Genomic DNA, 24118 nt, shown 5'->3' with positions numbered 1-24118 from the left:
AAAAAAAAAAAAAAAAAAAGGTTCAGTCAGATGCTCTTCTCTAATGCCGAATGGTACTTGATTGTATATGCCTCTGAAATGGCAGTTTGTAGAGATATTTGTGATGTATCTCTTTACCTTCTTTAATTTTAAAAGGTTTTTATTTATTTTTATTTTTTTGAGATGGAGTTTCATCCATTCACCTGGGCTGGAGAGAAGTGGCAGGATCTCAGATCACTGCAACCTCCGCCTCCTGGGTTCAAGCAGTTCTCCTGCTTCAGCCTCCTGAGCAACTGGGATTATACGTGTCTGCTACCATGCCCTGCTAATTTTTTTTTTTTTTGGGGACAACAGAGTCTTGCTCTGTTGCCCAAGCTGGAGTGTAGTTGCTTGATCTCGGCTCACTGCAACCTCTGCCTGCCGGATTCAAGCAGCTCTGGTGCCTTAACTTCCTGAGTAGCTGGGATTACAAGCATGTGCCACCATGCCCGGCTACTTTTTCTATTTTTAGTAGAGACAGGATTTCACCATGTTGGTCAGGCTGATCTCGAACTCCTGACCTCAGGTGATCCACCTGCCTCGGCCTCCCAGAGTGCTGGGATTATAGGCATGAGTTATCGCCCCTGGCAAATTTTTGTATTTTTTGTTTGTTTTTTTATTTTTTGAGACAGAGTTTCACTGTCACCCAGGCTGGAGTGCAGTGGCACTATCTTGGCTCACTGCAACCTCCTCCTCCCGGGTTCAAGTGATTCTCCTGCCTCAGCCTCCTGAGTAGCTGGGATTAATGGCGTGCGCCATCATGCCCAGCTCATTTTTGTATTTTTGGTAGAGGCGGGGTTTTGCCATATTGGCCAGGCTGGTCTTGAACTCCTGACCTCAGGTGATCCACCCGCCTCAGCCTCCCAAAGTGCTAGGATTACAGGCGTGAGCCACCGCGCCCGTCTTCAAAAGGTTTTTGATGTGAAATTAGTAAAAGTTATGAGATAGGTGGTAGTGAGATGTGACCATGGGAATAAAAGGTCATGATAGGAAAATAAATTGAAGTAAAGTTAGATATATGTACCAGAATAATGGGTTATGGAATTTACCCTGATGGGCCGGGCACGGTGGCTCAAGCCTATAATCCCAGCACTTTGGGAGGCTGAGGCAGGCGGATCACGAGATCAGGAGATCGAGACCGTCCTGGCTAACACAGTGAAACCCTGTCTGTACTAAAAATACAAAAAATTAGCCAGGTGTGGTGGCATGCGCCTGTAGTCCCAGCTACTTGGGAGACTGAGGCAGAAGAATTTGTTGAACCTGGGAGGCGGAGGTTGCAACGAACCAAGATCTCACCGTTGCACTCCAGCCTGGGCAACAGAGCGAGACACTGTCTCAAAAAAATAAAAAAATAAAAATAAATAAATAAATAAAGAGTACTTTGATGGTCCTGGTGGCTGAAGAGAAGAGGAAAGCATAATGAATCATGAGATTCTTACTTAGAGGAAAAAACAGCAGTTAGGAAGCGTTGTATTTTGAATTTCAGTTACAGATGTGGTTGAAGTGCTTTCTAAACTGTAAAGTAGTAAGATTTTTATTTTATTTATTTATTTATTTATTTATTTAGTTTAATTTAATTTAATTTAATTTTATTTTTTTGAGACAGTCTCCCTCTGTTGCCCAGGCTGGAGTGCAGTGACGTGATCTCGGCTCACTGCAAGCTCTGGGTCACTGCAAGCACTGCCTCCTGGGTTCATGCCATTCTCCTGCCTCAGCCTCCCGAGTAGCTGGGACTACAGGTGCCTGCCACCACACCTGGCTAATTTTTATATTTTTAGTAGAGACTGGGTTTCACCGTGTTAGCCAGCATGGTCTCGATCTCCTGACGTTGTGATCTGCCAGCCTCGGCCTCCACAAAGTGCTGGTATTACAGGCATGAGCCACTGCACTTGGCCTTTTTAAAATTTTTTAAACGGAGCCTCACTTTTGTCACCCAGGCTGTAGTGCAGTGGTGTGATCTCGGCTCACTGCAACCTCCACCTCCTGGGTTCAAGCCATTCTCCTGCCTCAGCCTGGGTGTAATCCCAGTAGCTGGGATTACAGACATGTGCCACCACACCCAGCTAATTTTTGTACTTTTAGTAGAGATGGGGTTTCACCATGTTAGCCAGGATGATCTCGAACACCTGACCTGAGGTGATCACCCGCCTCCACCTCAAAAAGTGCTGGGATTACAGGAGTGAGCCACTGCGCCCAGCCAGTAGGATGTTATTACTTGTTTTTCATCACACCTTTCTGTATTTTCAGAAGACACACATATCTTTGGTGCATGTGCCCATTTTCTCTCAGGCAACAGCATTAGCTGAATACTCTGCAGGCTAAGCCTGAGTACAAAATTAGGTTTCTGGGTGTGTGGAAAGAATACTTTAAAAATTAGAATCTAGTTATTCACTCTTGTGAAAGGACTTAAACATTCATGCAGGATGAAAGAACTGACAACATAATGCCAGGAGAGGAGTCAGTGCTGAAGTGCTGAGGGTAGGGTAAATCATCTTTTTTTTTTTCTTTTGAGAGATTTCTGATCCCCTTTTTGTTTTTTACATTCAGTTTCTTTGACTTCTGGATATTGTAAAGAGCCATAGTAGCACTGTGGCTTCAGCTCAGTGTGTAGTTGTTGGCTGCCCTGGCATTTTGCTCCTTGCTGTGAATCTAATCTTTTTTTGAGATTGGGTCTCGCTCTGTCGCCCAGGCTGGAGTGCAATGGTGCGATCTTGGCTCACCACAACTTCTGCCTCCTGGGTTCAAGTGAGTCTACTGCTTCAGCCTCCTGAATAGCTGGGACTACAGGTGTGCACCACCATGCCTGGCTACTTTTTGTATTTTTAGTAGAGATGGGATTTCACTATGTTGGCCAGGCTGGTTTTTGAACTCCTGATCTTATGGTCCGCCCGCCTTGGCCTCCCAAAGTGCTGAGGTTACAGGCGTGAGCCACTGCGCCTGGACTGCTGTGAATATAGTCTTAGACCTCCATGTAAGAAGTGGTGGGGTCAGTGATTGGCAATAGGTTGGGTAAGTTTAATACTTGGGAATTTGGTTAAAGAACTTGGCCCTGAATAGTGTACATGTGTTGGTACTTGCAGTTGGGCCATGCGCGGTGGCTCATGCCTGTAATCCCAGCACTTTGGGAGGCGGAGGTGGGCAGATAACGAGGTCAGGAGTTTGAGACCAGCCTGACCAACATGCCGTGTGTGGTGGCGGGCACCTGTAATCCCAGCTACTCAGGAGGCTGAGGCAGGAGAATCGCTTGAACCTGGGAGGCGGAAGTTGCAGTGAGCCAAGATTGTGCCACTGCACTCCAGCCTGGGCGACAGAGCAAGACTCTGTCTCAAAAAAAACCCCAAAAAACAAAAAACCCCCCTGCAGTTATTAGACTTCTTTAGAGGAATGCTCTGCATGTTTTTTTGTGTAATATTTTTTGAAAACTGTTGATTTTTGTTTGTTTTGTTTTGAGACAAAGTTTTGCTCTTGTTGCCCAGGCTGGAGTGCAGTTGACCTTGACCTCCCAAAGTGCTGGTATTACAGGTATGAGCCACCATGCCTGGCCTGTTAAAGATTTTTTAAAATAGCAGCTTTGGCTGGGTGTGGTGACTCAAGCCTGTAAATCCCAGCACTTCGGGAGGCTGAGGTGGGTGGCTCTTCTGAGGCCAGGAGTTCGAGACCTGCCTGGCCAACATGGTGAAACCCTGTCTCTACTGAAAATACAAAAAAAAATTAGCCGGGTGCGGGGGGTGGGCGCTTGTAATTGCAGCTACTTGAGAGGCTGAGGGAGGAGAATCCCCTGAACCCGATTGGGGTAGAGGTTGCAGTGAACTGAGGTCGCACCACTGCACTCCAGCCTGGGTGACGACTTCATCTCAAAAAAAAAAAAAAAAAAAAGACAGCTTTACAGATATGTAGTTTATCCATTTAAAGTGTATAATTCTGGCTGGGCACGGTGGCTCACTCCTGTAATTCCAGCACTTTGGGAGGCTGAGGCAGGGGGATCACCTGAGGTCAGGAGTTAAAGACCAGCCTGGCCAACATGGTGAAACCCCATCTCTACAAAAATACCAAAAAAAAAAAAAAAAAATTAGCCGGGCATGGTGGTGGGTGCCTGTAATCTCCGGTACTCAGGTGACTGAGGCAGGAGAATCACTTGAACCCTGGAGGCGAATGTTGTGGTGAGCTGAGATCGCGCCATTGCACTCCAGCCTGGGCAACAAGAGCAAAACTCCATCTCAAAAAAAAAAAAAGAAATGTTCTTTAATTTGTTAGAGTTTATTGAGTCAAATTGCTTCCCCCACCCCCCAGTTGTCCCAAATTAGGGAGATAGCACTTTTAAGGGTCAGAAGCCTTGTGGAATGCAAAACAATGAAATTCATCTGTTGTTCCTTTGGAGAAACTTAGTTTCATAAAGAGAGGAGGGAATTACAAAGATAATTGTTTCTGGCTGGACGTGGTGGCTCATGCCTGTAATCCCAGCACATGAGGCGAGTGGATCACCTGAGGTCAGGAATTCGAGACCAGCTTGGCCAACATGGAGAAACCCTGTCACTACTGAAAAAAAAAAAAAAGAAAAATTAGCTGGTGCATGCCTGTGATGGCTTGGCTCCTGGAGGTGGAGGCTGCAGTGAGCCGATATTGTGCCACTGCACTTCCAGCCTGGGCCACAGAGCAAGACCCTGTCTTTTAAGAAAATGGTCTTTAAGCTCAGTGTATCCCTTAAAAGTGATGTACATGGATTAAGGACTGGAAGAAAGTACTGCAAAATATTTATATTTGTATGCATGAAGAGATTACAGGTAGTATGCTTTGCTCTTGTACATTTTGTATTTTCTGAATTTCAAACAGTTATAAAAAAGACAAACCTTATACCATCTGTTAAGAGCTTGGTCTGCCATTTTGAATGAAAGCAGATGGTTGATACCTTTCCTGTGGAGTTTTGATGTTAGAAAAGACCTTGGAAATCGAAATTATTTAGCTTTTTCCCCTCAATGAAATACTGTCCTTTACATTAATTATCTCTCTTTTAATTTTTAAAAAGGTTAGTAGATATGTTGAATATAGGTTGCTGAAATAGGTTGGGTGTATTCAATGAGATCTAGAGGTGATTTTATTTCATTTCATTTCATTTATTTTTTTATTTGTTTTTCTGATACAGAGTCTCGCTCTGTCGCCCAGGCTGGAGTGCAGTGGTGCAATCTCGGCTCACTGCAACCTCTGCCTCCTGGATTCAAGCGATTCTCATGCCTCAGTCTCCCGAGTAGCTGGGATTACAGGGATGCACCATCACGCTTGGCTGATTTTTGTAGTTTTAGTAGAGATAGGATTCCAACCATGTTGACCAGGCTGGTCTTGAACTCCTGACCTTAGATGATCCACCTGCCTCGGCCTCCCAAAGTCCTGGGATTACAGGCATGAGCCACCGGGCCTGGCCTAGAAATAATTTTATTTTAGTATTAAGTGTTTCCTTTCTGTATCTAGAAGTAATAACGAGTAATCATACGCTTTGTCCTGGAAGTGTTCTAATATTTTTACATGATTTGAACCACCTAGTACTGTATGCACATTTTTATCCTCATTTTTTAAAAAAAAAGTATGTTAGGCCGGGCGTGGTGGCTCAAGCCTATAATCCCAGCACTTTGGGAGGAGGAGATGGGCGGATCACGAGGTCAGGAGATCGAGACCATCCTGGCTAACACAGTGAAACCCCGTCTCTACTAAAAAAAATACAAAAAACTAGCTGGGCGAGGTGGCGGGTGCCTGTAGTCCCAGCTACTCGGGAGGCTGAGGCAGGAGAATGGCGTGAACCTGGGAGGCGGTGCTTGCAGTGAGCTGAGGTCACGCCACTGCACTCCATCCTGGGCGGCAGAGCGAGACTCCGTCTCAAAAAACAACAACAACAACAACAACAACAAAAAGTATGTTAGTCCATTTCGTGTTGCTATAAAGGAATATAGGAGACTGGGCAGTTTATAACAAAAAGAGGTTTATTTGTCTCAGTTTTGCAGACTGTACAGGAAGTAAGGTTCAGCATCTGCTAAGGCCTCAGGACACTTTTACTCATGGCAGAAGGCACAGTGGGAGCACATGTATCACATGGTCGGAGAGGGAGCTGGAGAGAGAAGAGGTTCCAGGCACTTTTAAACAGCCAGCTGTTGTGTGAATTAATGGAGTGAGAACTCACTCATTACCATGGGGAGGGTATCAAGTAATTCGTGAGGGGTCAGCCCCCATGACCCAGACACTACACCCTGGGCTCACCTCCAACCTTGGAAGTCACATTTCAGATGAGATTTGGAGGGGACAAACATCCAAGCTATATCAAAGTATAATATTCTTTCCCCACTCCCCTCCCCCCACCAGAGGATAACTTTTCTTTAAAAAAAATTTACTTCTTTTTGGCTGGCCATGATGGCTCATGCCTGTAATCATAGCACTTTGGGAGGCCAAGGTGGGAGGATCACTTGAGCCTAGGAGTTGGAAAACAGCTGGGGCAACATAGCAAGACCCCAATATCTATTAAAAAAATAAAAGCCTAAGATTTTAGTTTTCATAGGAGCTCAGTGACTGGTATGATGCTATTCAAAATTGAATTTAATTATTTCCTTCAGTTCCTCTACTGTGTTCTGTTTCTATGGACGATATCTTCATTTGTGGCATACTAGGAGCTATCCTAGATTTCTGCCTCCTGTTCCTGCCTGTAGTAGTTCCGAGATTATACCTATGTTGCTTTATTTGATAGGCTCATGTTTCTTGCCTGGAGATGTTCAGAAGTCTTCTCACTGGCTTTCCTGCATCTCCACTTTTCTTCTTTGTGGCAATTGTCTGTGCCGCTGCCAATTTGATGTTTTTGAAGATACAGTCTCCTTATGTCTCACCCTTTTGCGCACGCGCTCGTGTGTGTACGCTCGTGTGTATGTTTTCTTTCCTATTGCTTTTGGGATAACTTCTAAGCTCCTCATTATGGCATAGGAGGCCTTTCATGTTTTTTTAAAAAAGATATATATTTTTATTTTAAATTTATTATTAGTTTTAGAGATGAGGGTCTCAACTATGCTGCCCAGGCTGGACTTGAACTCCTGGGCTCAAGCAGTCCCTTCCCCCTTGTGTAGTTGGCACTACAGGAACATGCCATCGCACGCCCAGCTGCCTTTTGTGTTTTGGCCCAGCTTGCCTCTCCAGTCCTTACTGGCACTCCATTTTGGCTATGCTAAAGTATTTGTAGCTTTGTGAATACCCATCCTATTTTTGTAGTTTGTGCGATTTCTCAGCATACTAGTGCTATTTTTATTTATGGAGTTTTCTCCACTTGGAATCCCCTACCTTCCTCATTCACCTAGCCTTTTCCTCATCTTTCAAGCTTCAACTAATGTATCTTCATCTCTGATAAACATTCTCCTTTACTCTCACTTTTCTCCAAGTTTGGGTGCCTGCCTTTAATGCCATTATTGTATGTTGTATACATCTCATTGAAGCTTTTAGCTTCCTGTATTGGAGTTTAATATTTACTTTTTCCCTTACCATCCGGTGCTAGGAAGTTGTTTCAATAAAGAGAGTCTTGGTGGGGCGTGGTGACTCACGCCTGTAATCCTAGCACTTTGGGAAGCCAAAGTGAGAGGATTGCGTGAGCCTAGGAGTTCAAGAATAGCTGGGGCAGCATAGTGTGAGACCCTTGTCTCTATTAAAAAAAAAAAAAAAAAAAAAAGAGAGAGAGAGAGAGATTCTTGGGCTTAAGTCCAGACCTACTGAATCAGAATTCTCAGTGATAAGACACAGTTCATGTATTTTGTTTTTAATATTCAATTTGTTGTTATCATTTTTGAGATGGAGTTTCACTCTTGTCGCCCAGGCTGGAGTGCATTGGCATAATCTCGACTTGCTGCAACCTGTGCCTTCCAGGTTCAAGCGATTCTCCTGCGTCAGCCTCCCGAGTAGCTGGGATTACAGGTCCCTGCCGCCATGCCTGGCTAATTTTTTGTATTTTTAGTAGAGAGGGGGTTTCGCCATGTTGGGCAGGCTAGTCTCAAACTCCTGACCTCAAGTGATCTGCCTGCCTCGGCCTCCCAAAGTACTGGGATTACAGACGTGAGCCGCTGTACCTGGCCTAATTTATTATTTCTAGAGATAGGGTCTCACCGTGTTGCCCAAGCTGGTCTCAAACTCCTGGCCTCAAGGGATCCTACTGCCTTTACTTCCTCATGTTCTGGGATTACAAATGTGAGCCACTGTGTCTGGCTAGATAGATAGATACATTTTTTTTCCTCCTATATTATGGTTATGAGTTTGTAAAAAATTTTTTATTATTTATTTTTTTGAGATGGAGTCTCGCTCTGCCGCCTAGGCTGGAGTGCAGTGGCGTGATCTCTGCTCACTGCAACCTCCGTTTCCTGGGTTCAAGCAATTCTCCTGCCTCAGCCTCCTGAGTAGCTGGGACTACAGGCGCCTGCCACCATGCCTGGCTCATTATTTTGTATTTTTAGTAGAGACAGGGTTTTACCATGTTGGCCAGGATGGTCTTGATCTCTTGACCTCATGATCTGCCCGCCTCGGCCTCCCAAAGTGCTGAGATTACAGGCGTGAGCCACTGGACCTGGCATGAGTTTTTTTAAATTTCCTGTGAGATTGAGTCTTGCTCAGGCTGGAGCGCAGTGGCAGCATCTCAGCTCTCTTGCTCACTGCAGCCTCTGCCTCCTGGGTTGAAGCAATTCTCCTGCCACAGCCTCCCAGGTAGCTGGAATTACAAGTGTGCCACCATGCCTGGCTAATTTTTGTATTTTTAGTAGAGACGGGGTTTTACCATGTCGGCCAGGCTGGTCTTGAATGCCTGACCTCAGGTGATTAGCCTGCCTCAGCCTCCCAAAGTGTTGAGATTACAGGCGTGAGCCACTGGGCCCAGTCTAACATATTTTTTTATATACACCCATCTATAGCCCACGTTATAGAGTCCTTACACATACATACATTTTTCTGTGTTTAAAAAGTTTTAGCCTGGGTAGGCCAGGTGCAGTAAAAAGTTTTAGCCTGGGTAGGTCAGGTGCAGTGACTCACGTCTGTAATCCCAGCACTTTGGGAGGCCGAGGTGGTGGATCATGAGGTCAGGAGATTGAGACCATCCTGGCTAACACAGTGAAACACCATCTCTACTAAAAATACAAAAAAATTAATGGCCTGGTGGCAGGCGCCTATAGTCCCAGCTACTCGGGAGGCTGAGGCAGGAGAATGGTGTGAACCCAGGAGGCGGAGGGAGCTTGCAGTGAGCCGAGATCGTGCCACTCCAGCCTGGGCGACAGAGCGAGACTCCGTCTCAAAAAAAAAAATTTTTTTTTTAGCCTGAGTAACAGGGAGACCTCATCTCTATAAGAAAATTAAAAAGTCAGCCAGGCATGGTGGCATATCTGTAGTCCCAACTACTCAGGAAGCTGAGGTGGGAGGACCACTTGAACCTGGCAGGTCAGGGGTGCCGTGAGCCATGTTTGTGACATTGCATTCCAGCCTGGTTGACAGAATGAGGCATTGTCTCAAAAAGTGAAAAGGGAGAAAAAAAATGTGTGTGTGTGTGTGTGTGTGTGTGTGTCTGTGTGTGTATAATTTTAAAACATTTTAAATAGCTATATAAATTCTCTCAATAAGTATATGCTTTAATAATTACTGCTATGTTTAGACTGTTTCCCTCTTCTATTACAGTACCAGGTTAAAGATCTTTGTTAACAAATCTATGCCTGTATTTCTCATGATTTGCTTAGATAAAATTCCTAGAAGTGGAATTACCAGATCAAAGGGCATGAATATTAATCAAACCCATATTACATATTGTCAGATGTCCAGAAAAGTCAAATAAAGCAAGGTAAAGTTGTGTTTGTTTGTGTGCGTGTTTTAAAGAAAGGTAAGAATCATCTTAAAGAACCTAGCTCTAGCAGTACTATTTCTGCTATTTTACCACTTGTATGACTAAGGGCAGTTTCTCACATTATAAATATTTCTATGTAATGCCTGTGTCATGTTTTTGATACTGTGCTAGATGCTCAAGGGATTATTTTTAGGGAGATAAGACAAGTCACCATAGCACTGTTAATAAGGTACGGTTTGGTACTTGGCAGGTGTTACTTCAGATGTTAAGGAGAATGTAGAAAGTAGTGTCTACCATGGTCTTTGAACAGTAGTCTACATTTCTGCAATGCCTAGTGCATTGCAAAGGGAGAGCGAATCAACTAGAGAAGTAATCTCAGGTTAAAGTTTTTCCCCCTTGTTTAAATGATTTCTGCACCCTCAGTTCATGGAGACTAACACTGTAGGCATGCCTGGTAACTGATATTTCTCCTTTGAACATATTTCTCTCTCTTTTTTAAAATCTTTAGCTTTAAAGATCATCTGCATTTTTTCTGAAATAAAAGATATCCACCCATTTGGCCATATTTATTTATTCTTTAGCAGTTGAAGTATTAAATGATGCCAATTTTTTTTTTTTTTTTGAGACGGAGTCTCGCTCTGTTGCCCAGGCTGGAGTGCAGTGGCACGATCTTGGCTCACTGCAACTTCCGCCTCCCGGGTTCATGCCATTCTCCTGCCTCAGACTCCTGAGAAGCCGGGGCTACAGGCCCCTGCCACCACGCCCGGCTAATTTTTTGTATATTTTAGTAGAGATGGGGTTTCACCGTGTTAGCCAGGATGGTCTCCTGACCTCCTGAACGTGTTAGCCAAGATCATCTCCTGACCTCATGATCTGCCCACCTCGGCCTCCCAGAGTGTTGGGATTACAGGCATGAGCCACCACGCCCGGCCCTGAATGATGCCAGTTTTTATTTTAAATCCTGAATAATCTTATATTCCTTCTTTTTTTTTTTTTTAAGACTGAATCGTGCTTTATCACCTGGGCTAGAGCGCAGTGGTGCAATCTTGGCTGCCTCCCCGTTTCAAGCAATTCTCCTACCTCAGCCTCCTGAGTAGCTGGGAATACAGGCGCCTCCCACCATGCCCAGCTAATTTTTTGTATTTTTAGTAGAGGCAAGGTTTCACCATGTTGGCCAGGCTGGTCTCAAACTCCTGACCTCAAGTGATTCGCCTGCCTCGGCCTCCCAAGTGCTGGGAGGCATGAGCAACTGCACCCAGCCTAGATTCATTATGTTTTAGATGTTTAGCTTTCTCATGGGGAAATAAATACCCAGACCTAAACCTTTTCGCTGTCAACCTGCTAGTCTTGGAAAAGAATTTTAATGAAGTGTTACCGATACTTAGTTTCTGTCATGTCAGCAGAGAAATATCAACAGGAGTGATTGTAAAGTGGCTAGTCTTAAAATACAAGTGTTACGATCTTTGATCCACTGCTCAATTTATTTCGATCTGATCTATATTATTTTCTAGCTCTTCTGGTTTATTGCTGAATAGTCGATGCATGGTTTTTCTTTGTAGGATATTGTGGCTTCATAAAGAGTGAAAAATTTCACACTGAATATTGTCTTTTAGTTTCTTCTGACCATAACCCCTTGTTTAAGTCTTGTGTACAGTACACTGGTTGGTATCTGTTCTCAGCACAAAAAACTATGTGAAGCCAGTGTTCAGGGAAGAAACCACAACCATGGTAATCAACAGTATCTTTACCTTCTCTCATATGGTTATCTGACTCATCAATTACTCTTATCTTCGTCTAAAATGGAGCAGTCAATCATACTCTTCTTCATGATAGCCATGTGCAACTGCCCTTGTGCTGAACCACCCACATTAATGTATTTTAGGCCTGGTCTTGATGTAAGTTCTTTGCCTTTGTGTGGTTTTTCCTACCCTTCGTGTCCTCTTGAGTGTAGCTCCAAAGACCTAAACATGTCCTCATGTATAGCCAGGATCTTTATATCATTCTTCTAAACAGAACACTGAGTGGCCCCCAGAGCACTCTGAATACCTGCCCCCCCTGCTGTCCAATCCCATGTTTAGCTGTGTGCCCTGACGAGGGAGCAGAATGTTTGCCTGAGCATACTTTTTGTAGAGATGAGAGTCTTGCTGTGCTGCCCAAGCTATCTTGAACTCCTGGCCTCACCTCAAAAGTACTGGCCTTGAAAGTACTGGCCATGTAGAGGTGTGAGCCACCCTGTCCAGTCTGCTCTTGCCTTTGATTACAATAGGAACAAGTGGTAAAGGCATAAGGAGCTGAATTTGGGCCGGGCATGGTGGCTCACACCTGTAATCCCAGCATTTTGGGAGGCCAAGGCAGGCGGATCACAAGGTCGGAGTTTGAGACCACCCTGGCTAACATGGTGAAACCCCGTCTCTACTAAAAATACAAAAAATTAGCCAGGTGTGGTGGCACGTGCCCATAGTCCCAGCTACTCAGGAGACTGAGGTAGGAGAATTGCTTGAACCCGGGAAGCAGAGGTTGCAGTGAGCCGAGGTAGTGCCACTGCATTTCAGCCTGGGCAACAGAGTGAGACTCTGTCTCAAAAAAAAAAGCTGAGTTTGAATTCTATTTCGGATCTTTATCAGTTACGTGATTTCTGTAAACCTTGGTTTCCTCATATGTAAAATGGAATAATGTCTGTTTTGCAGCACAGTGCCTGGTGTTCAGTGTTGTTGTTATTGACAGTTAATAAATGATACAAACATTCATTCATAACGTCATGCAATAGGTTTTGCAGCTATTTATACCAAAAGAAGTTTTTGGGTTTTTTTCCCCTCCAGTAATTAGGAAAGACTGATTTATCTATATTTTGTTTAAGGACTGTAATAACTTCTTGCTTTTCTTTTCTGTTTTTTTTTTTTTTTTTTTGAGACGGAGTCTCGCTCTGTCGCCCGGGCTGGAGTGCAGTGGCGCGATCTCGGCTCACTGCAAGCTCCACCTCCCGGGTTTACGCCATTCTCCTGCCTCAGCCTCCCGAGTAACTGGGACCACAGGCGCCCGCCACCTCGCCCGGCTAGTTTTTTTTGTATTTTTTAGTAGAGACGGGGTTTCACCGTGTTCGCCAGGACGGTCTCGATCTCCTGACCTCGTGATCCGCCCGTCTCGGCCTCCCAAAGTGCTGGGATTACAGGCTTGAGCCACCGCGCCCGGCTTTTTTTTTTTTTTTGAGATGGAGTCTTGCCCTGCTGCCCGGGCTGGAGTGCAGTGGCGCGATCTCGGCTCACTGCAAGCTCCGCCTCCCGGGTTCACGCCATTCTCCTGCCTCAGCCTCCCGAGTAGCTGGGACTACAGGCACCCGCCACTTCGCCGGGCTAGTTTTTTGTATTGTTTTAGTAGAGACGGGGTTTCACCGTATTAGCCAGGATGGTCTCGATCTCCTGACCTCATGATCCGCCCGTCTCGGCCTCCCAAAGTGCTGGGATTACAGGCTTGAGCCACCGCGCCCGGCCCACTCTTGTTGCCCAGGCTGGAGTGCAATGGTGCGATCTTGGTTCTCTGCAACCTCTGCCTGCCAGGTTCAAGTGATTCTCCTGCCTCAGCCTCCTGAGTAGCTGGGATTACAGGTGCACGCCACCACGCCTGGTTAATTTTGTATTTTTTTTTTTGAGACAAGAGTCTTGCTCTGTTGCCCAGGCTGGAGTGTGGTGACGCGATCTCGACTCACTGCAAGCTCCGCCTCCTGGGTTCATGCCATTCTCTTGCCTCAGCCTCCCGAGTAACTGGGACTAGAGGTGTCTGCCACCATGCCCGGCTAATTTTTTGTATTTTCAGTAGAGACGGGGTTTCACCGCGTTAGCCAGGATGGTCTCAATCTCCTGACTTCGTGATCCGCCCGCCTCGGCCTCCCAAAGTTCTGGGATTACAGGTGTGAGCCACCACGCGTGGCCTAATTTTGTACTTTTAGTAGAGATGGGGTTTCTCCATGTTGGTCAGGCCGGTCTCAACTTCCTGACCTCAGGTGATCTGCCTGTCTCGACCTTCCAAAGTGCTGGGATTACAAATGTGAGCCACTGCGCCCCATCAACTTCTTGCTTTGCTTACAAATGGGAATAACAGTACCTGTGTTTTCGAGGTAGTTATGACTGTTTTTTTCTTTTGAGACAGAGTCTTGTTTTGTCACCCAGGCTGGAGTGCAGTGGTGCAGTCTCAGCTCACTGCACCTTCCGCCTCTTGGGCTCAAGCGATTCTTGTGCCTCAGCCTCCTAAGTAGCTGGGATTACAGGCATGTGCCATCATGCCTGGCTGATTTTTGTATTTTTAGTAGAGACAGGATTTTCGCATGTTGCCCAGGCTGGTCGCAGGCTCAAGGGACCCACTTATCTCAACCTTCTGTGTAGTTATGACTATTAAAAGAGATGATGAAGTGTGTAAAGTATTTATACGATCAGGACCAGACACAAAGTAAGTCTTAGTAATAGTTGTTGTTATTAATACATGTCGTGTGCAGAAGATGCTGTAGAACAGACTTACTAGGTTTTTTTCCCTTTGATGATTAAATTCAAATTAGATTAAAACTTATATTCTCTTTCCTTTTCTCATTGCTCAAGTTTCTCCTCTTTCTGCCATTTTCTCACTGGTATTTCCTTTCCATAATGGTTCTTGGCATCAACTACTCTGATTATATTGTTCTGATCCCTTTTAGTGAAATGGAACCATCATGATCTAGGTTTCTGTATGCAAAAAATCCTTGAGAACAAAAGTAGGTGTGGAGATGAATAGCCTATCTTTATGAGGAAATAATCTAGGAGAGGCAGTTTTATTATTAAAGTATGAAAATCTACTCTAGTTAACAAAAATTCAGGGTATTTAATGAAAGAACACTAAGGACGCTCTGAACCCCAGAGCAAGAAATATATACGTGGGCTTCCTGAATACTTGGAGGCTTTCTGTTTTTCTTAGGGGCACAGTAGTCCATTGTCTCTGCTTCCTTCAGCACATTTCTTTCTCCGTGTTGACTGCTACTTTTTGCGTATACGTCAGTTAGCCGCCACACCTGGGTAATTTTTGTATTTTTGGTAGAGACAGGATTTCACTGTGTTGGCCATGCTGGTCTTGAACTGGTGATCTTGGGTGATCCGTCCACCTCGGCCTCCCAAAGTTCTGTGATTACAGGTGTGAGCCTGTAAATTTGTTTTAATATAGACATTTTCAGTGTGATTTAATGAACTCCCCAACTCAGTGATACTTTTGTAACTGAGTTTGCTTTCTGTAATCAAGCAACAGACAACTAGTCAAACTGGCTCCAGTAAAGGGACGTTTATTGTAAAGACACACTGAGAAGTTCAGGACAAGAATGCCAGCAAAGCAAGTACAAGAACTGAACCAGAATGCTAGCAAAGCCTGTGTTGTTTTTAGTGGTTTTATTCCAGAATGCATGGTCTAACATAGTGTTTGCTTTATTCTGCTTGAGATTCAGTGTTCAATAATATCTGCTTGAAAAATTGATAAATTGTAATTATTCAAATAATTGATATTTCTATTTGGATCATTAACTTCTTACAATTCAGAATTCCTTTGTGCCCACGTCTGTTTAAATTTATTTTCCGTGGCTGGGTGCAGTGGCTAATACCTGTTATCTCAGCACTTTAGAAGGTGGGAGGATTGCTTGAGGTCAGGAATTCGAAACCAGCCTAGACAACATAGTGAGACCTTGTCTCTACAAAAAAATAAAAAACAATTAATTGGATGTGGTGGTGTGTGTCTCTAGTCCTGGCTATTTGGGAGACTGAGATGGGAGTTTGAGGCTGTAGTGAGCTGTCATTGTGCCACTGCATTCCAGCCTAGGTAACAGAGCCAGACCCTGTCTCAAAAAAATAAAATAGGCTGGGCGTGGTGGCTAACACCTGTAAGCCCAGAACTTTGGGAGGCCATGCCGGAGGATCACTCAGGCTCAGGGCTTTGAGACCTGCCTGGGCAACATGGTGAAACCCCATTTTCTACAAAAAATACGAAAATTAGCTGGACATGGTGGCACATACCTGTAGCCCCACCCACCTGCTCAGGAGGCTGAGGTAGGAGGATACCTTGAGCCTGGGAGGTGGAGGTTACGGTGAACCTAGATCGCACCACTGCGTCCAGCCCGGTCAACAGAGCCAGACTCCATCTCAAAAAAAAAAAAAAAAAAAAGTCAGTAAGGTCGTCTTCTAAAATTCCTTTATTTCTTGGCTTGATAACCAATATGGTCTCCTAATTCTCTTCCTAGCCCTCTACTTAGATTTCCATCTTTTATTTCTACTAGTCTACACTGTAGTCATGGAAAATAACTTTTTTTTTCTTTTTTTGTATGTTTTTTTAGAGACAGGGTTCAAGCGATTCTCCTGCCTCAGTCTCCCGAGTAGCTGAGACTATAGGCGCGCGCCATCACGCTGAGCTAATTTTTGTATTTTTAGTAGAGACGGAGTTTTGCTATGTTGGCCAAGCTGGTATTTAACTTCTGATCTCAGGTGATCTGCCTGCCTTGGCCTCCCAAAGTGCTAGGATTACAGGTGTGAGCCACCATGCCCAGCACACTTTATTTTATTTTTGAAACAGGGTCTCCCTCTGTGGCCCAGGCAGGAGTGTAGTGGCATGATCTTGGCTCATTGCAACCTCCATCTCCAGGGCTCAAGCAGTCCTGCTTTAGCCTCAAGAGTAGCTGGGACTACAGGCACATGCCAAAAGATTTGTAAAGTGATGCTTTTAATTTTTCATTTTCCAGAATGTGGTAATATAGTTCCAGGTTTATCTATTTGATCAAAAACCTGTTTTTTTTTTTTTTGACACAGAGTCTCACTCTGTCGCCTGAGCTGGAGTGCAGTGGCCGGATCTCAGCTCACTGCAAGCTCCACCTCCCGGGTTCACGCCATTCTCCTGCCTCAGCCTCCTGAGTAGCTGGGACTACAGGCACCCGCCACCTTGCGTGGCTAATTTTTTGTATTTTTAGTAGAGACGGGGTTTCACCGTGTCAGCCAGGATGGTCTCGATCTCCTGACCTCGTGATCCGCCCGTCTCGGCCTCCCAAAGTGCTGGGATTACAGGCTTGAGCCACTGAGCCTGGCCCAAAAACCTTTTAAAAAAAAAAACAACAGGATCCCACTCTTGCCCAGGCTGGAGTGCAGTGGTGTGCTCATGGCTCACTGCAGCTTCAGATTGCTGTGTTGCCCAGGCTGGGGTGTGACATCTGTTTGCGGGCACAGTCGTAGTACACTGCAGCCTTGAACTCTTGGGCTCAAGCAGTCCTCCTACCTGAGCTTCCTGAGTAGCTGAAACTACAGGTGCACGAGACTGCATCCAGCTATCTGTTTTGATTTTATAATATCCTATGTGGTAAAATACCAACTCAGTGTGCTAAATTATGGTTCTGGTTAGGGCAGAATCCATGTTTGAAAAAGAATGCAGGTATTGAGAATTACAGAAGAAAGTTCTGAGATCTGGAAATGGGAAGAAGCTCAGAAGCGCAGATTATGTATATGGATGATAGCCTTGGGTGGGATGAAGAATGGAATATAGAGTTAGGTTAGGCACTAAAGTTGTCAGCTCACTTCAGCTCTTTAGTAAAGGGAGTGGGAGATGCCTTTATTGGGAGGAGCAGCAGCAGAGAAAGCCTGGGTTGGGATGAGGAAGTTACACATTTTTGGCAAGTGGCCCAAAGAGAAAAGTAGGAAATGGTTTTGTGAAACCAGAGGAGATAGATAAGGTCAATCAGTTGAAAGGGGGTGTGAGGCGGGGGCTGGGGGGGACGTCGAGGGGAGATATTTTGCAAAAGCAAAAAAGGAATTAGTAAATAGTACTAGAAATTAGGGCCTGGTGCGGTGGCTTATGCCTGTAATCCCAGCACTTAGGGAGGCTGGCACTTAGGGAGTTGGGTAGGTCATGTGAAATCAGGAGTTCGAGACCAGCGTGACCAACATGGTGAAACCCCGTCTCTACTAAAAATACACAAAAATTAGCCAGGTGTGGTGTGGCATGCGCTTGTAGTCCCAGCTACTTGGGAGGCTGCAGCAGGAGAATCACTTGAACCAGGGAGGCGGAGGTTGCAGTGAGCCAAGATCACGCCACTGTACTCAAGCCTGGGCGACAGAGCAAGAGTCTCAAAAAACAAAACAAAACAAAACAAAACATTAACCTGACACTCAAATAGATTTCTAGAGAAAAGGGAAGTGTAGAAGAAACTTGAAAGGCTTATTCTACCTTGATGGGAGCCTTTACTCTAATTATAATTGACAGCTAGCTTTTCTCGTTTATCATGGAAAATACTTCACTTTTCTTCATTCTTTGGTTTCTCTTGATTCCTGAACATCTTTTTCTGAGTAATTTGTTTCCTAGGAAGAATTTTGTCTGGAGAGTCTGCCCTGTGCCTGTGATTGTACAAAATACAGCTCCCAGTATAAATATATAAGTTCCCAAATAGTTAAAAACTTTTGTGAGCGAATGACTTGGTTTATCTCATGTAGTCAACGTGGGTGAATGGTTTAAAGTGGAGTTTCTGCACTAGTGAAACTCTTAGAAATTGAGCCTCCTTTCTCAACAATTGACTATAAGAGGTAGGGCAGGAGGGTGGTATACAGGGATAGGGAAAGAGTGTGGTTCTTGTATAAATGAGGCAGAGAGAGATACCCTGAAAGAGGGGAGGGTGAGTAGAGAGAAAAAGAGAGGGAGAGAGGAGACCAGACAGAGAGAGAGGGCCGGGGGAGACAGGGAGAGAGAGTGCACACATCAAGAGAGCGTAGATAAATGGGGAAAGAGAATGGTGGCAGGAAGACAGTGTAGAAAGGAATGGAAAATGCTACAAGGGCAGGATGAGCAAGTTTTGAACGTAGGGGAAGAGATAGTGAAAAGCAAAGGCAAGACCAAGAGAGCGCATTCATCAAAACCCACAGCAGAAACTGACAGCAGTTTTATCTAGTAAAGTAATAGAATACTGGAGGTGGGAACTTCCTTTGACTGCCGGGGGCAGCCTGGTGGCACAGAAAGAGCCTTGAATTTTAAATTGGAAGACTTGGATTAAGATCCTGGCAGTGCCATTTAAGTGCTCTGAGCCTTAGTTTCCTCCTGTGCTCTTCCCTACTTAACAATGGTTGGAGAAGGCATTTCTCGGAGGATAAGTTTCCTAATCTCTAAAATGGGAATAATCACTATGAGATTGTTGTGATGGCTACATAAATATGCACAGCACATACTTTTTTTCTTATTCTTCCTACTTAGTTTCTTTGGGACATATAAATAGAATTTTCAATATTTCTGGTTGAAACTGTATTTGTAGATTTTGGATTTCCAAGAAATGCCTAGCTCTATTTAAATGTATAATTAGATTCCACAGAAAGAGCTAGATAGAGAGCTTTGTGCATTTGATTTACATGCTTTGTCAATGTTAATGCTGGCCTAAAGGTTTATCATTTCATATAACATTTGTAGAGTTCCCAACGAACATCCTGTCTTCATCCTCCCTACACTCCTTTATTTTTATTATTTTTATTATATACAGTTTAGGAGTCTATTTATTGTGCTCATCTAAATAATGTAAATACTGTGTAAGATCATAGCTTCTATTTCAGGGCCTTTTTGAAACACCGCAATATTATAAGCCTTGTCTGCCTCTTTGTGCTCATGTAACTAACTGAATTTTACTCTGAGTTTTATAAATTTCAGTGTTCAGTGAGCATTCCCAATCTTTTGTATCTTAGTGATACAGTGTGTCTCATTTGTAGCATAGTATTGGCTGTGGGTTTTAAAAATATATGATTGAAAACAATAATGCAACTGTATCTTTATGCAGTGTTAGTTCTGACAGTTAAGATTCTTAGGTGATGTAATGTATAGGCAGCTAGGCAGCATGTTAATTAAATTCCTTTTTTTTTTTTTTCCCGGAGCCGGTCTCACCCAGGCTGGAGTGTAGTGGCTTGATTTCCGCTCACTGGAGCCTCAACTGCCCAGGTGCAGGCTATCAGCCTCAGCCTCTGGAGTAGCTGGGACCATAGGCGTGCATCACTATGCCCGGCTCTTTTATTTTTATTTTTATTTTTAAAAGTTTTATTTGTAGAGACGGAGTACTTTATTGCCCATACTGGTCTTGAACTCCTGAGCTTTAGTGATCTTGCCTCAAATAAAATTCTTAAACTGATTCTCTTAACTGTATTCTGGCTCATGTTCTCGATACTCTTCTCTCATTGCTTGGCCCTAACTTGACCCTCTTTACGTTTATCCAGTGGTAGAAATTGTAAACTGACATTGGAAGGTAGTGGAGATCAGAGGGGGGAGTTTGCGAGAAACTCCTGCTTCAGGTAGTCAACATTGTTGTTTTTTTTTTGGAGACAGAATCTCGCTCTGTCGCCCAGGCTGGAGTGCAATGGCGTGATCTTGGCTCACTGCAACCTCCGCCTCCTGGCTTCAAGTGATTCTCCCACCTCAACCTCCTGGGATTACAGGTGTCTGCCACCATGCCTGGCTAATTTTTGTATTTTTTTGTAGATATCACCATGTTGGCGAGGTTGGTCTCGAACTCCTGACCTCAAGTGATCCTCCCGCCTCAGCCTCCCAAAATGCTAGGATTATAGACTTGAGCCACCGCGTCCAGCGTTTTTTTTTTTTTTTTAAAAAAAGGATCTCGTTCTGTTACCTAGATTGGAGTGCAGTGGTGCGATCACGGCTCACTGCAGCCTCTAGCTCCTGGGCTTACGTGATCCTCCCACCTCAGCCTCCTGAGTATCTGGATGTGTGCCACCACAGCCCAACTAATTTTTATACTTTTTGTAGAGAGGGCAATTTTGCCATGTTCCCCAGGCTGGGAGCCTACGTCTTTAATAAATAAAGGAATGTACTCTTGAATCCCTTGCCTGGGGATGGGTAGTGACTCTAACCTCAGGCAGCAGAAACAGCTTGCTGCTTATAACAGAGAAAACCAGTAAACTAGTTGAATTATAACTGTTTTGAATAATCTATTTCACACATCATCCTTGATGTTATTACCTTGTAGGAATGACTTTGGAGATAGGTAGGTAAATGGAAGCCTGAAGAGATTGTTATGCTGTAGGTAGGATTACATTTAACAATGAGTAAGGTTTGGAGGGATTCTTGTGACACGTTATTTTCTCCCCCTGGATATGAGGTTTGGGGAATCCCAGGGATCTCCCAATGTGGAGAAATATTGGGATACTTCATTATAGGGTTTGCATCCCCCCCTTTCCTGAGGTTTACCAAAGAAAAATAGTGGATTGGAGCAAATGCACTCCCTACTTTAACTTAACTATTCACAACTGGGGAGGAGCCATGATCTTTTGACTCATCAGGTCACATAGTCATCTTGAAGACATCATTGCTCTTCAGCATGTTGGTCTTTACTTATTAAATTAAAAAGTATGAAAAATAGCTAACATAATTCTCGTGATGGAATTTGCTTTTTCATTTATTTGGATTTTGTGCTTTTCATGTTTTGAAAATAAAAGGGAATGGGAGGGGAGAAAGTAGGGGTCATTGCTGAACCCTGATGCTTAAAGGTAGGTGAATGTTTAATCTCCGTCGCTTGATCATTGCTATTGTCTTTGCCAATGTCTGAAAGTTAGCATAGAATAAATTTTCAGTTGTGTGTAATGTGTATGTAAAATTCAAGATGCTGACTTGAAGATTTTTCCATCTCTATTCTAAACAATAGGTGCGTTCCATGGATGAACTGAATCATGATTTTCAAGCACTTGCTCTGGAGGGAAGAGCGATGGGAGAGGTAAGTGAACTGGTGTGTCAGAAAAGTGGGTTGTTTTTAAGGGAAGGTTGGAGTTGTCTTTCATCAAATGTGTCCAAATCTAGTCTCCAGAAATATGTGCTTGCTTTTCCTTGTTGCCATTCTCATGATAGGGACAGGATGCTGGAGAATTTTGCCAAAACTATGTCATTAAAAGAAGAATGTTAACCATAACCTAATGTCTTAAAAGCAAAACAGAGTAGCCAAAATGTGAGCATAAATTATTGAATATTAATGTCGGCTATAAATTGAGTCATTAAAAGCTTAAGAAGTATTTTAATTTTATATGCATTAAATTAAAGGCCAACCTTTGCCTCATTTTCCAGTGGCTAGGTTCCCCCCCCCCACCCCCCGTCAATGGCAAAGGGAGTCTTAGATTGGCTTACTAATCAGAAAATGTCAGTAACCTATTTTTAGAGTAGTGCCTTTTTTGAGGAAGTTGTTTAGAGCTCCATTGTGAAAAGGAAGTTGTTAGGTTTCTGGTGGAGGAATTACGGAAGGTAGAGACCTGAGCTAGTCATACCTTACAGGAAATTCAGAAATAAGAATTTTGCTTTGATTGTAATGTTTAAAATTTGCAGAAACAAAATTTACTTTTATCCATTGCATCAATAGAGAAGGTTGCCATAAGTCTTAAAAAGGAAGGGGAGTATAGATATTAACATGTAGTCAACTGCTGGCTATTCTAGCTGTGACAATAAGCATATATTGATGACAAAGATAGAATATACAGTTTGAATTAACTACTTAAAATACCACAGGCCCACAAGTGGTATTTGTTGTGGCTTTCTTGTTCTGGAAAGTAACGTTAGGTTTTCTCTTCCATTTCATTTTTTGTGTATCTAACATTTGATAGCTCCTACATTGATTTTAATGTTTCACAAGAGGGAGAATTACTTTATTCTGCGGTCCTCATTTATACCGTTTATTAGATACATTTGTCCTGCGATTTAGCAAATATTTGATCCCCAGGCACTGTGCTAGGTTCTGAGGTCAAAATTAGGATAATTACACTTCTGAGTTTGAAGCAAATATTCGTTGGTTGCCTTTGTGGTTAGGCAGTGAATAGTTAAAAATTGTTGATGTCTAAACTGAGATTCTTGCTTTCTTTGTTATAGGATTTTGTTTCTAACTTTCTGAATCGTCTTGTGGCCACAGAGTCCAGTGTCCTATCATCTTGAGTTCATATATTTTTGGTCTGTTTTCCTCCTAGAATTTTAGGAGATGATTGGGAGATGTCCTTGTATTTCCTGTGCCTGTCACTGACACAATGCAAATCAATAAACCCTGTATGGTTTAGAAAGTCTAAAAGACTTTGTCACTAAGTTTTTGGAGCAGATTTGAACAGAAAGTTAACGTATTTGTTGGATATTAAGCATAGAAAGAGAAACTATGTTTATTGTCTTTCTTACTCCTATAATTCTAACCTGGTGTATTCCACCAAAAATCCAATTCCAGGTTGTTTTTCTTTCTTTTTTGAATTTTTTATAAAAATAGAAACAGAGTCTCACTGTGTTGTCCAGACTGGTCTTGAGCTCAAGTGATCCTTCTGCCCTGGCCTCCCAAAGTGTTGAGATTACAGGCATGAGCCACTGTGTCCAGCCTGTTTTTCTTTTAAAAAAATTAATGATACAAAATAAGAATAATGCCCTATTATTGTTTTGTGAGCAACAGTTTATAATCACCGAATGCTAATTTTTTTTTTTTTTTTTTTTTTTTGAGACGGAGTCTCGCTCTGTCACCCAGGCTGGACGAATGCTTAATTTTAATTGAATAGCAAGCAATTTCACTAGAGGATAAAGTTTATTTAAATGACAAGTTGACAGTGTTAAATTCTTTTTTATCATTTTTTTTCTTCTTCCAGAAATGCTTGCTTTTTTTTTTTTTTTTTGGTATATGTGTATAATTCCTCGGGCATGGATATAGGCATGTGTTAATAACAAAACAGTATATTCCATTAGTAATGCTGTGTCATTCTTCCTTTCCCCACTATTCACAAGTAACAGTAACAACTACCATTTATCAACCATAGGTAGATGCTAAGGGGTTCTTATGCATTATCTGATTAATAACTCTATGAGGACAGTTCTATTATCTGGATAAGGAAAAAGGCCAAGAGAGACGAAATAATTTGCCCAGGGTAACACATCTAGTAAGTGATAGGATTCTTCCCTGGCTTCCTCCCACTGCAAAGCATGTGCCCTTAATTAGGGTAAATGAAGTTAATATCTGTAAAATAATTGAGAGGTTAAACATTTCCTAAGTGTGGAATGAGGTTTCTTTATTCAAGGAATTCTTTTATTAGCTAGTTGAGGAAACAATGAATATACATATAAACAGAAAGAGCAAATTTTTTTCTATGTATGGTTGGTGTTCAGAGAAGGAGGGAATCATTATTGACAGGACTATTTAGACTTTAATGGAGGAGGAGACATATTCCTTAAAAAGCATCTTCGGCCGGGCGCGGTGGCTCAAGTCTGTAATCCCAGCACTTTGGGAGGCCGAGACGGGCGGATCAC

The 24118-nt window shown here is 43.4% G+C and overlaps 1 protein-coding gene across 7 annotated transcripts in view; it reads left to right on the top strand.

The window, feature by feature from the left end:
- PUM1 (pumilio RNA-binding family member 1) overlaps positions 1 to 24118 on the top strand; it is a 138894-nt gene that overhangs the window by 19609 nt on the left and 95167 nt on the right. For all 7 annotated transcript variants that reach the window (XM_011973990.1, XM_011973987.1, XM_011973986.1 and 4 more), the window contains exon 3: positions 21513 to 21581. In XM_011973990.1, coding sequence (XP_011829380.1) covers positions 21513 to 21581 — 69 coding nt within the window. The remainder of the gene's footprint in view (positions 1 to 21512; positions 21582 to 24118) is intronic.

This window comes from Mandrillus leucophaeus, unplaced genomic scaffold (genome assembly GCF_000951045.1).
Source record: "Mandrillus leucophaeus isolate KB7577 unplaced genomic scaffold, Mleu.le_1.0 Scaffold141, whole genome shotgun sequence".
Lineage (NCBI taxonomy): Eukaryota > Metazoa > Chordata > Mammalia > Primates > Cercopithecidae > Mandrillus > Mandrillus leucophaeus.
This window is presented reverse-complemented; position numbering and strand designations above follow the sequence as displayed.